Below are 13,917 nucleotides of genomic sequence, written 5' to 3'. Positions count from 1 at the left end.
ACTCACTCATCTGTGATCTGATGTTGTCTCTCTGTTTTTTTATCCTCTTCATTCGTTCTTTTGCTCTCTCTTCCTCTGCTCTACTTCTCTCTTCCACCTCCTGTAAAATCTTTCTGTCTATTTCAAAATGGCGGCCGATGTTTTGTGCCACTGTCTCCTCAATCTTCTCCAGCAGCTCCTTGATCTGAGTGTCGTCACTCCTGTTGAGATTGTTGAGAACATGAAACCTGTTCCCACATTTGTCCAGCAGCCGCTGGAGATCCTGTCCTTCACTCTCAATGTGTTGCTCTATAGATGTGTCTGACAGAGAGTCTCCATGAGTGAACAGCACTATAGTGTGACTCCAGATTCTCTCACTGAGAAGATCCAGATGACCCTGCAATGCTTTTCTCTCAGTCTCTTTAAACATGTAGTCCACACGTATGATCAGTAGTACAGCGTGTGGTCCTGGAGGACACAGAGACACACTGAGCACAATCTCCTGTTTCAGTATCTCAGGACTCTCCTCTACAGTGTAATTACTCCACCATCCTGGAGCTTCAATGACAGTGATGTGTCTCTCTGCTACTTCTCCATGTCTCCTCACACACTGAGCAGATCTCTTCAAGTCAAACTCCTCTCTGCCCAGGATGGTGTTTCCCGATGAACTCTTACCAGCTTCTTTATACCCCATCAACACAATCCTCAGCTCTGAGAGATGTTGAGCTTCACCTGCAACAAATAAACAACAGAACACACTGATCCAATTTTATATTACACTGAGAATCTGTAAATATCTGTTCTACAAATATTTAATAAACTCTGTATTATAAACGTTGAACATGAAATAAACAAAGTTTGTAAGCATTCATGACCAGCAAACACTAACAGGTCTAACAAACACTGATCCAACAAAAACCCAAGAGTCACTGGGCGGAATAGACCACAGTACTTCACAATGCTGGTAGCTCTCTTTAGACAGTACTGTGTGGATGTCTGCCACAGAGGGAAGTCTGGACGTGGAGATGTTCTCGGAAGTCTTTACCACCTTCCTGTCAATGGCAAGGCAGCTCTCAAATCCAACCACTGTATCATGTGCTGTGGCTTAACGCTTATAATGTCTGTTCTGTTTTAAGATTTGTCCGCAGCTAAATTAAGTATATAAATCTGAAAGCATAAAACTTAACTGCTCAGGTTCGTAACTGAGAAACCAGGGTAGTTAAACTTTGGCTAAAGATTTTTGAAAAGTACTTGCTCCAGTATGGTATGGTCTGTGTTCAAATCAATGAAAGAGATTGAGTTACTCACTTGTGAGATTTTGTCATGAATGTTATTATGAATCAGGCAGACAGAGACTTGCTGGGAAGGCCATATTAAAATTACTGGAGGGCCAAAATTGAATAGCCCTGATGTAGACTGGCTTGAACTTTAGATGGGGATGTTTGACAACTGAAATGAGTTGGTTAAATTTTAAATGAGGTCCAAGCAGCAGCAAGACCAAAACACAACTGTTGTGGAAATGCAAATTCCTATAAGCAATATTATGTAAAATATAACAGCTCTAAGCCACTTTGGTTTATAAAAATAGTGTAAAAAGCCTTAACTACACAATAATAAATCTCACATAAGTATCTTTCATTGATTTTTGTGCTGTTTTTGTGACTCGAATTAAAAAAAAAAAAAAATTCACTAACTCATCTGTGATCTGGTGTTGTTTCTCTGTTTTTTCATTCTCTTCATTCGTTCTTCTGCTCTCTCTTCCTCTGCTCTTCTTCTCTCTTCCACCTCCTTTAAAATCTTTCTGTCTAATTTAAAATGGCGGCCGTTGTTTTGTGCCACTGTCTCCTCAATCTTCTCCAGCAGCCCCTTGATCTGAGTGTCATCACTCCTGTTGAGATTGTTTAGAACATGAAACCTGTTCCCACATTTGTCCAGCAGCCGCTGGAGATCCTGTCCTTCACTCTCAATGTACTGCTCTATAGATGTGTCTGATAGAGAGTCTCCACAGGTGAACAGCACTATAGTGTGACTCCAGACTCTCTCACTGAGAAGATTCAGATGATCCTGCAATGCTTTTCTCTCAGACTCTTTAAATCTAGTGTCCACACGAATGATCAGTAGTACAGTGTGTGGTCCTGGAGGACACAGAGACACACTGAGCACAATCTCCTGTTTCAGTATCTCAGGACTCTCCTCTACAGTGTAATTCCTCCACCATCCTGGCGCTTCAATGACAGTGATGTGTCTGTCTGCAACTTCTCCATGTCTCCTCACACACTGAGCAGATCTCTTCAAGTCAAACTCCTCTCTGCCCAGGATGGTGTTTCCAGATGAACTCTTACCAACAGTTCTACTACCAGTCAACACAATCCTCAGCTCTGAGAGATGTTGAGCGTCACCTGCAACAAATAGAGAACCAAACACACTTCTTAAGGTGGATGAGATCTTAAATCTTCTTAAGTAATATCTCTATCTGTGTGAAAATTGGGTTACTGAAATAAAGTTAATTGTATCTGTATGGGTGTCAAACTACACATTATTGATTAAAAATTACACATAAGTGTATCTCACAGTAATTAAACTCTTAATTAATTAAACCAGAGTTGAACAGAAGTTATTGATGGACAATAATTATGAATTATGACGAAAAGAAAATTGCTTAATTTCAATGATCTACACACAAAACATAAGAGATCACAGAACACACAGAGTAAGCAAGACTAAATTACAAATAGCTTCAGAATAATGGTTTCAGAAGCATATTCTTTAAAAAATAATTAAATTGACCCTTTAAACCAATGAATAAATCTCTCTCTTGTGTGTTCACACCTGGGAAAGCATTATCTATGCACTGGTGGCTATTAGTACCAGCAAAGACAAGACTGTATTACATTTACATTAATTTACTAGATGGAAAGAAAACCAAAAAGACCATTTGTGACTGATTATATTTATAAAAGACTAAAGTGGCATAAACAGATCCAAAATCTAATCTGTATTGACCAATATGAAATCAGTAAAAGTGTCTCGCAAAAACTGTAAACAGCACAAACATGAGGCGTTTCTATAGGTGTAAAGCTGATGTTTAAGGTTATATTCAAGAAAAGCTTTTGCAGTTGTTTGTTGTTCCCTTTTGAGGGAACTCGCGCTGCGTCGATGACGCTTTGGGAACGCCCCTGCGTGATTGCGTCTGAAGCACGTATGTCAACTAGTCCGATGGCGAGAGTGAGCGTCAAGGGCGGGTGATGTCACGACCAGGAAAGGATAAAAGCACATCTGGTCTGACCGGCGTTAGCTTCTGTGCCTCAGCAAGTGCTCTATGTCGAAACTATCTGTCTATTTATTGTTGTCTGTCACAAGCATCCTAAAACAATATTATGGCGAAAGAGACATTTAAGTTGTGTGCTTCTCCCTGCTCGCGCTATTTAACAGAGTGGAGATAAACACGATTTATGTGTCATGTGTTTGGGAGCGGAGCATAAAATTGAGGGGGCTGACTGTCAGCATTGTGAGAGGCTTCCGCTTCGCACGCTCCGCTGTCGCCTGTCACTTTTCGAGGAAAGTGGCCAGGCTCACGATCCTCAGGGATCCGGCCCCGCTGCTACTGAAGCAGCACGGAGACAGCATTCTTGGGGATCGCAAATGGATCTCTTGGCGGGGTTAGCGCTCGGCTCTGAGCGCTCTTTCACCGGTGTCGGCAGCCCGCCCAGCTGCGTCTTTGGCCCGGGGAGAGAGCCCAATGCTTCATTGCTCTAGTTCCGAGGAACTAGATGTACTGAGAATTGAGGATGAAAATAAGGGGGAAGAGGATTCACCACCTCTATCCCCAGCATATGCGGAGCTGGTGGAGGTGACAACTCGTGCCGTGGCTAAATTAAATATTGAATGGCCGGCCGAGAAACGGGGCCCTCGTCCTAAAAGCAAACTAGACGAGCGCTTCCTGTCCCCCAATGTATCACCTCCATCACGGGGCCTTCCATTTTTTCCCGATCTACACAGCGAGCTGACTAGATCATGGAACAAGACATATTCGCCCCCTCTTTTCAGCCCCCAAGTCCATGTATATTCTGATATTAGGGGGTTTAAAGAATACGGCTATGGGGAGATGCACAGGACAGAACAGACGTTAGCCAGCTATCTGTCCGCTGGTTCAGCATCGTCCCTGGTGCTACCCACTAAGGCACTCAAAACTACATCTAGCTTAGTGGAGAAAGCTTATACAGCAGCAGGTCAGGCCGGAGCATGTCTGCATACTATGGCAGTTTTGCAGGCATATCAGGCTGATCTGCTGGGGGATCTGGATAAGAGCGAGGGTGTGGGGCCCGAAGAAGTTCGAGAATTGCTTCGGGCCACAGATCTGTCTCTCAGGGCCACCAAGGAGACCGCCAGAGCAATAGGGCGGTCTATGGCAGCCCTGGTGGCCACTGAGAGGCACGTTTGGCATTATCTGTCAGAAATAAAAGATAAGGACACAGCCTTTCTATTAGATTCCCCGTTAACGCCTCCTGGCCTCTTCGGCGACTATGTAAATACGGTTGTTGAGAGGTTTCAGGAGGCCAAAAACAAGCAGAGGCATTTAAAAAATCTCTCCCTCGCAATCCCCAGCCCCCTGGGGGTGCTGGGCGTGAGCAGCCCTAGCCGTCCAGCTCCTCATACGGAGTGCGACAGAAAGAGAGTGTCACGTCCCGTGCTCCTCCTCAAAAATCATGGGGGCAGGGCCAACACTCTCAGCCAAAGCCGAAGCAGAAGCCAGATCTTAGGACCATTCTTCAAGCTAAGAAGGCTTCGGTTCAAAAAAGGTCCTGACGCCACTGGTGTCAGACCTCTGAGGGCAGCCCCAACCGGGGTGGAGCGGTGTATACCTGAGTATACGGTGCCTGCCCCCTCTCGGTGCCCTTAGGGGGCCGTTCTGCCAACCCCGCCACCCTTGGTGCCTCGGGGCGCAGTGGTCTCCAGTGAGCATACGGCTCAGTGCTAACTTGACGTTGCGTCAAATTCACACCCTCTGAGGGGGGTTCAAAAACAGTCAGTTCGGTCAGTTCCTGCCAGTATGCTTCAGGTCACCAAAGAGGCTGTTCCAATTACACCAGAGGCCAGTCTCGAGAGGATGGAACCCTTAGTAGACTATCTGACAGAATGGAAGATTTTGCCAAATATCTCAGTGGGTCCAGCAGATCGTAGAGGAAGGCTACAGAATCCAGTTCGGTTCTCGTCCCCCATGCTACAACGGGGTGTTGCTCACGTTAGTGCATCCCGAGCAGGCTCTGGTAATGGAGCAAGAAGTGAAAACTCTGTTAGCGAAGGAAGCTATAGAGCAGGTGTATTCTCCAGACAGAGAATCGGGTTTTTACAGCCGTTACTTTGTTCCGAAAAAGAATGGAGGGTTGCGTCCTATACTAGATCTTCGTCAGTTGAATCGTGCAGTCAAGAAACAGGGATTTCCCTACAGGAGGTGTGTGATGCGGTGGGCTGGTCCTCCCCGCTCACATTTGTGAGGTTTTATAGCCTGGACCTGGACTCTGCTCCAAGGTCTCAGGTGCTTATGACTTAGGCCCCGTCCACACTACTGCGTTTTCGTTTAAAAACGGAGACCTTTTACTACGTTTGCACCTCCCGTCCACACTAAAACGGCAAAAATGGAGACCCAAAACGGAGAAGTTTAGAAACGCTGCCGACCCGTTTTTCGTTTTGAATCTCCAGAGGGCGTTTTAGTCTGGACGGGTCAAAACGGAGGACTTTAGAAACGATGACGTAGTAGAGGCTCACGCTTGGCTCTATGATTGGGTGTCATCAGTCATGGCGTATATCTTTGCTAGCAGCTGTTGTGCAAGTAAATTCTGGATTTTACAATGCTATAACTGCCTACATGCGCCGGAGGCAAGCTATTATTCGAGCGATCTGTGACAATTCCCGTGTGCAGCGGCGGTATCGACCGTACATGGAGCGTCGGTTTTGGGTTAACCCGGGAAGAACCAGAGCATGGTGGAATAATTTTATCAATGAAGTTGTGTTTACACCGGCACGCGCATGCCCAGTGTTGGTGAATGGTCACGTGATCCGCGTTTTCAGTCGTTTTAATGTGGACAGAGATCAATTCTAATACGCAGCTAAAACGCTGGTGTGGACGGAGATCTTTTTATTCGTTTTAATTCTCCATTTCTAAACTAAAACGCAGTAGTGTGGACGGGGCCTTAGTTGCCACAGTTTCTAATACAGGCAATTGTAAGTACGGCGTTTGGGTATTGTCATTCAAAAGCGTCATCGATGCAGCGTGAGTTCCCTCGAAAGGGAACGTCTCAGGTTACGACTGTAACCCTAGTTCCCTGAGAAGGGAACTCGTGCAGCGTCGCCCTTGCCAGCCTTCCTGCAACCCTGTGATCGACTTGCTTCAGACCGGATGTGCTTTTATCCTTTCCTGGTCGTGACATCACCCGCCCTTGACGCTCACTCTCGCCATTGGACTAGTTGACATATGTACTTCAGACACAATCATGCAGGGGCGTTCCCATAGAGCCATCGACACAGCGTGAGTTCCCTTCTCAAGGAACTAGGGTTACAGTCGTAACCTGAGACGTTTTTTGTATTGTTTTCTATGGATTAGGTAAAGGGATTTATATTTTCAAAAGCACACCCTATGAAGAACAGGATTGTTTAAGAAATAAAAGTGCTTATTTCCTTTTGTAAAAGGTGTAGCGTCTGGACCAATCGGACACACAAAAATTATTCATTTATTTAATGAATAATCCAGCAAACTCACTGTGAAACCTTCAACAAAAACTAACATCCCAAATGAGGCTAACACATTGGTAGGACGGTGTCTTGTTACAGGGAACACAGAGAGTTTTTACGATCAGATAAGGTTTTATGGGTGTTAAAGAATGTGGCCAAATGCAAGAGAGAGACCATGGAAAGACAGAAACAATCTGCAAAACAGACTCTCCTGCATTCATTTATTGATGAATTGACTAACATGAAATTAACATGCATTCCAGAACCTTTTTGAGAATGATTTACTGTTGTGTGTTTTGTCTTTTAATAATTCTGTTGATACTATGATCTCTTTGACACTATGTAGTTATTACAGGACCAACGGTCAGTGTAACCCACTTATACCATGTTTGGTCTTGATAAATTGGTACTCTGAAGATCGAAATGATTGTGTACATGATATGCCAATAGCTGTGCAACATATTAGTATTACAAGAATCTTTCATAGTTGTCATCAAACACCAATACAGCATGCCAGTCCGAGTGAGCACGCTTAAGACAAAGGCTTGTAAATCCTGGTGACAGAGGAAACTCCCGCCAGAAATTCTACCCTTCTCATTGGGTGAACCAGCCTGCATGGGCTGTCCTTTGTCAAGCTTTAAAAAGGCCTTTTCACTAGATCAGCCCACTTTTTTGTGTTTGTGCTACTGGCCTCCACTGTATTCCTCATGTTGGGGGCCCCTCCCCCACCACTGGGGCCCATGGCCCTGGATCCAACAGGCCTGATGGCGTCTGCCTTGCCTAGTCAGACTTTTCTTCAGACTGAAAAACTGCAAACCTACCATCACTGAACAGTCAACCATCAACTCTTGGCCTTCTCGGCACTTCAGGATGCCACGGGACGTCCAGCATGCCCTCAGCAGGCCTCGGACTCACAACAGCCAAGTGCTCATTCAGAGAGAGAGGACTCTCTCTTTCCACCACAACAGCATCAAGGACAACCTCAGGAGTTCCACATCTTCATTCAATGCAGAAGTCCATCACAACTCCCACCATTTGCTCTTTGTGTCCTGCCGGTCCAGAGCGTGTAGGCAACAATCTGCACTCCAGCCATGAGAACAGCGACAATACAAGTTCATCCTATCTCTTTCATCCAACGGAGAAGAAACGATTCCAACTCATACAGTGACATTTGACACTCAAGGACCCAACGACAAATTCAATCTTCAACCACTTCAAGAATTGACCATGCAAGTATAAATTTCATGAGGTGCTATGAAATAAGCTGATGGTTCTTTTCATACTAAAATAGATCTTGCTCCATAGTTCTATTTCCTGTTTCCGGTTCCATAACACTCACCACTTGACCTATGCATGTATAGATGGATGAATGTATGTATGTATGTGTGTTTGTTTTGTTTAGTTTAGTTATGTTTGTGATTTAGTTAATAAAACTTGTGCACAATTATGAATTTGGTTTCTGATCCTCTGTTTGCATACAAAGTCCCTTTTACGATTTTGATCTTGTTACACGCTCTAATTGCTGTACATAAGGAATAATTATTTTTCAGCGACCATGAAAGATACATTTTCCTTAGAATAAATGAATAATCAAAGAGTTCGTTGGAACTGATTAATTGATTGTAATATTAATTTGGCTTACCTCAAAGTTAATCTAATTAACTGACCCAAATATTAATAATTAATCATAATTGGTAATTATGGATTATTATTAATATTTCCCCTTTGAGTTAATATCGTTACAAAGGTTTTAGGGGCCATCACTGTGAACTGCTTTGAACACATCTATTGGGAATGCCTCGACAAATAGTGGTTAATGAAAAAAAGTTTATTGTTATTATTGCCGTGACTGTTACATTTTCATGATTTACTTAATATACTCAGTGTGAATATCTGAATTATAAAGTATGTGGACTCACTCATCTGTGATCTGATGATTTCTCTTCTTTTTTTCATCCTCTTCATTCGTTCTTTTGCTCTCTCTTCTTGTGCTCTTTTTCTCTCTTCCACCTCCTTTAAAATCTTTCTGTCTATTTCAAAATGGCGGCCGTTGTTTTGTGCCACTGTCTCCTCAATCTTCTCCAGCAGCTCCTTGATCTGAGTGTCGTCACTCCTGTTGTGATTGTTGAGAACATGAAACCTGTTCCCACATTTGTCCAGCAGCCGCTGGAGATCCTGTCCTTCACTCTCAATGTGCTGCTCTATAGATGTGTCTGACAGAGAGTCTCCACAGGTGAACAACACTATAGTGTGACTCCAGAGTCTCTCACTGAGAAGATCCAGATGATCCTGCATTGCTTTTCTTGCATAATCTTTAAATCTAGTGTCCACACGTATGATCAGTAGTACAGTGTGTGGTCCTGGAGGACACAGAGACACACTGAGCACAATCTCCTGTTTCAGTATCTCAGGACTCTCCTCTACAGTGTAATTCCTCCACCATCCTGGAGCTTCAATGACAGTGATGTGTCTGTCTGCTACTTCTCCATGTCTCTTCACACACTGAGCAGATCTCTTCAAGTCAAACTCCTCTCTGCCCAGGATGGTGTTTCCTGATGAACACTTACCAGCTCTTCTATATCCCATCAACACAATCCTCAGCTCTGAGAGATGTTGAGCATCACCTGAAACAAATAGAGAACCAAACACACTTCTTGAGTTAGATAACATCTTAATTCTTCTGAAGTAATCTCTCTATCTGTGTGAAAAGTTCTTACTGAGTGTCAAAGTACACATCATTGATTAAAAATGGCATAAGTGTATCTCACATTAATTAAACTCTTAAATCAGAGTTGAACAAAAGTTATTAATGGACAATAATTGAAAAAGAAAATTGCTTAATTTCAATTATCTGCACACAAAACAACAGATCACAGAACACAAAGATTAAACAAGACTAAATTACAAATAGCTTCAGAATAACGTTTTCAAAAAGTATGTTCTTTGAAAATAATTCAACTGTCCTCTAAACCAGTGAATAAATCTCTCTCTTGTGTGTGTTTACACCTGGGAAAGCGTTATCAATGCACTGGTGGCTATTAGTAGTAGGACCAGCAAATACATGACTATTATATTTACATTTATTTACTAGATGGAAAGAAAGCCAAAAAAGACAATTGGTGACTGCTTATATTTATAAAAGACTTTAAAATTGGCAAAAACAGATCCAAAACCATATTGCCCAATATGAAAACAGTTAAAGTGTCTCACAAAAACTGTAAACATGTTGATACTTTTTCATAAAAATAGCTTCTAAATATTCTGAATGTTCCAATACAAACTGACTTTTATGCTATAATGCTGCCTGAATCATAATCATACACTGTTTGTTCATTGGCCAGAGGAGAACTGGCCCCTGCGACTGAGCCTGGTTTCTCCCAAGGATTTTTTTTCTCCATTCTGTCACATGATGGAGTTTTGGTTCCTTGTCACTGTCGCCTTTGGCTTTTGGCTTGTTTAGTTAGGGACATTTAATATTCAAAAATATTATTGATCTGCCTGCATTGACACCATTATGGGAGAACTGAACTGAGCTGGACAATGACATCACTGTTTTCTCCAGAGCGACTATATACTGTATATAAATGAACAAATTTATAACTTTTTTACAACAAAAATGAACCATTACTGAACTTACTTAAGCTGGACTATGATGCTATTTTCTTCTAGATCTGCTGTACAGCAGGAACAAACTTTGTTGCATTATTTTACTGTTATCATTGTAAAGCTACTGTGAAACAATCTGTATTGTAAAAAGCGCTATATAAATAAAGGTGACTTGACTTGACTTCTATCAGGAGCGCAAATCGTACCAATGTCCATTTACATGACATATTTTTGCCTTAGTTGAAGCTCCAACTGAAATATAGTTTAACCAGCAGTCTAGTAGTTTTTACTAGTAATGTAAGAGTGTTTGACAGGACTCACTTCCTGGTGCTTCAGAACACTGACAAACATGAGGCATTTCTATATGTGTAAAGCTGATGTTTAAGGTTATATTCAAGACAAGCTGTTTGCAGTTATGAAAAACGGGATTGTTTAAAGAAATGAAAAGTGCTTATTTGCTTCAGTAACATCTTTTATGGGCCGTCACTGTGAACTGCTTTGAACACATCTATTGCGAATGCCTTCGACAAATAGCGGTTAATGACACAAAGTTTAATGTTATTATTGCTGTGACTGTTACATTTTCATGATTTACTAAATATACTCAGTGTGAATATCTGCATTATAAAGTATGTGGACTCACTCATCTGTGATCTGATGTTTTCTCTCCTTTTCTGCATTCTCTTCATTCGTTCTTTTGCTCTCTCTTCCTCTGCTCTTTTTCTCTCTTCCACCTCCTGTAAAATCTTTCTGTCTATTTCAAAATGGCGGCCGTTGTTTTGTGCCACTGTCTCCTCAATCTTCTCCAGCAGCTCCTTGATCTGAGTGTCGTTGTGATTGTTGAGAACATGAAACCTGTTCCCACATTTGTCCAGCAGCCGCTGGAGATCCTGTCCTTCACTCTCAATGTACTGCTCTATAGATGTGTCTGACAGAGAGTCTCCACAGGTGAACAGCACTATAGTGTGATTCCAGACTCTCTCACTGAGAAGATCCAGATGATCCTGCATTGCTTTTCTCTCAGTCTCTTTAAATCTAGTGTCCACAGGTATGATCAGTAGTACAGCGTGTGGTCCTGGAGGACACAGAGACACACTGAGCACAATCTCCTGTTTCAGTATCTCAGGACTCTCCTCTACAGTGTAATTCCTCCACCATCCTGGAGCTTCAATGACAGTGATGTGTCTGTCTGCTACTTCTCCATGTCTCCTCACACACTGAGCAGATCTCTTCAAGTCAAACTCCTCTCTGCCCAGGATGGTGTTTCCTGATGAACTCTTACCAGCAGCTCTACTACCCATCAACACAATCCTCAGCTCTGAGAGATGTTGAGCGTCACCTGAAACAAATAGAGAACAAAACACACTTCTTAAGGCGAGTGACATCTTAAATCTTCTTAAGTAATCTCTCTTCGCGAAAAAGGGGTTACTGAAATAAAGTTTACTGTATCTGTATAAGTGTCAAACTACACATTATTGTTTAAAAATGACACATAAGCATATCTCACATTAATTAAATTCCTAAATCAGAGTTGCACAAAAGTTATTGATGGACAATAATTGTGAATTATAGAAAAGAAAACAGCTTAATTTCAATGATCTGCACACAAAACATAACAGATCTCAGAACACAGAGTAAGCACTAAATTCCAAATAGCTTCAGAATAATGTTTTCAGAAAGTATATTCTTTAAAAATAATTAAATTGACCCTCTAAACCAGTGAATAAATCTCTCTCTTGTGTGTGTTCACACCTGGGAAAGTGTTATCAATGAACTGGTGGCCTTTAGCACCAGCAAATGCATGACTGTATAACATTTAACATTCATTTAGCCTACTAGATGGAAAGCCAAAAGAAGACAATTTGTAACTGCTTATAATTATAAAAGACTTCATGAAAAAACACTAAGCCGAGCCTAAAGTGGCATAAACAGATCCAAAATCGTATTTGTATAGACCAATATGAAAGTGAAAGCAGAAAAAGTGTCTCACACAACGTTAACATTTTTTATTTTATAAAAAATATAATTAGTGAAATGCTTACCGATGTCCATTTTACTTGACATATTTTATTGTTTGCCTTAGTTGGAGCTCCAAATGAAATATAGTTCCACCAACAGTCTAGTAGTTTTTACTTGCAAAGTACTTTCACGGTGTGTTTGACTTTCACGGAACTCACTTCCTGTTTTACGTCAGAACAGCAACAAACGCCTGTCGGGTCCAACTAACTAGCCATAGAAGCACATAGTTTTGAGGTGGAGGCCAAGATGGCGGCAGTGCAGGTGGTAGTGTATCTTTGCTCTTCAGGGAAATAAAGGTGAAGTGGTGATATAACCCATTAATTGGACTGGTGATAACGTGAAAAAGTTATATGATTGTGATTTGACATCTTTATGCATGGGAAAAAGAGGCAAGAAGTAAGTTAAACAAGTTTGGCTTGATACCATGTCTTCCGCATCTGGCTCAATTGATCAATTTGAGGATTCAGCATCAGCCTTGAGTAGTGCTGGTCTGGATTTAAACTTAAGAAAGATACCGAATCACAGTGGTTTGACACGTCCAAATTTCGACAATGAGGTTGTTGTCACATCCCTCTCGGATACTCCTCAGAAGCCAGCTGTTAAAAAACTAAACGCGCAGAATCTAACGTTAACGTTAGTGGAAACGCAAATATGCTCTGATGAAGGCAGATACGAGATAACGCCACCTTTATAGCTTGTTGTGTATAATGTGATATGCTATTCATGATGTTGATTGTATTTGTCGTATTTCTGTTGCAACATTCACGTGCATTTCATGGAACATTGGCTCGAGAGACTTGTGAAGGACTGAGAAATGCATATTGTGAGTATATGTTTTTATTTCTTGTAGTTTTCACGGTGTCTACTGAAGAGAGAGAGATACAAAATAAACTACAAAGACATCTGTATGAAGCGTGGCCTTTATTTCATCAGACCAATGCAGCTATATAAATGTTATATTTACAGAAATAATATCAGTTAAAGTTTTATATGGCAGTCAGATTTAAGTCTTCTGCTGTTATTCAGGATGTTCAGAGCTCGTCTGAATGACTGAGATCCCGTCCATATCCAGCTCCACTGAATGAACACTGAAGGAACCAATGCCCTGTCAAAACAACAGCAGGACCAACACTATTTATAAAATACATGTTACTTTCACCATTTATGTTTTTCAGTTTTTACTAGGACACTAAAACACACAGGGTCTTTCAGCAACCAGTTTAAATGGCATACAGTACACTGAATCATTCTGAAAGAAGTGCTTCTACATTTATCAGGTTAGAAAGGGTTAAAACAACCATTCTTCTTCACATGTTCTCATTCAGTAGCGGCTGAACCAGTTTCTCTGACTCTCACCTGTATGTTTGAGAGAATCTCTGTCACTGGTTTCTTCTGCTGAGGTTCACGGGTGAGTAAGAACAGGAATCCTCCTCCTCCTGCTCCTGCCAGACTCTGTCCTAAACTCAGCGGCTGAAGAGCGTTCATCATGGATCTCACCGCCGCCGGCTCACAGCCTGGAGCCATCAGCTTCTTCTGCTGCCAGTATGTGTCCATACACTCCCCCAACCTGAGGAGAGATCCTGA

General features: G+C 42.0%; 1 protein-coding gene across 1 annotated transcript in view; it reads right to left on the bottom strand.

The window, feature by feature from the left end:
- Positions 1-12,506, bottom strand: part of LOC308684252 (uncharacterized protein) — a 65,333-nt gene extending 52,827 nt beyond the window's left edge. The window contains exons 1-5 of the mRNA XM_081355367.1: positions 12,357-12,506; positions 10,958-11,653; positions 8,628-9,332; positions 1,674-2,378; positions 7-711 (exon numbers count right to left, since the gene is read on the bottom strand). Coding sequence (XP_081211493.1) covers positions 7-711; positions 1,674-2,378; positions 8,628-9,332; positions 10,958-11,653; positions 12,357-12,378 — 2,833 coding nt within the window. The 5' untranslated portion in view covers positions 12,379-12,506. The remainder of the gene's footprint in view (positions 1-6; positions 712-1,673; positions 2,379-8,627; positions 9,333-10,957; positions 11,654-12,356) is intronic.
- Positions 12,507-13,917: the final 1,411 nt, after the last annotated feature.

The sequence above is a fragment of the Scardinius erythrophthalmus genome, assembly GCF_964197995.2.
Source record: "Scardinius erythrophthalmus genome assembly, chromosome: 24".
Taxonomy (NCBI): Eukaryota; Metazoa; Chordata; class Actinopteri; order Cypriniformes; family Leuciscidae; genus Scardinius; species Scardinius erythrophthalmus.
Note: the sequence above shows the minus strand (reverse complement) of the source record. Positions and strands in the feature narration are given on the sequence as shown.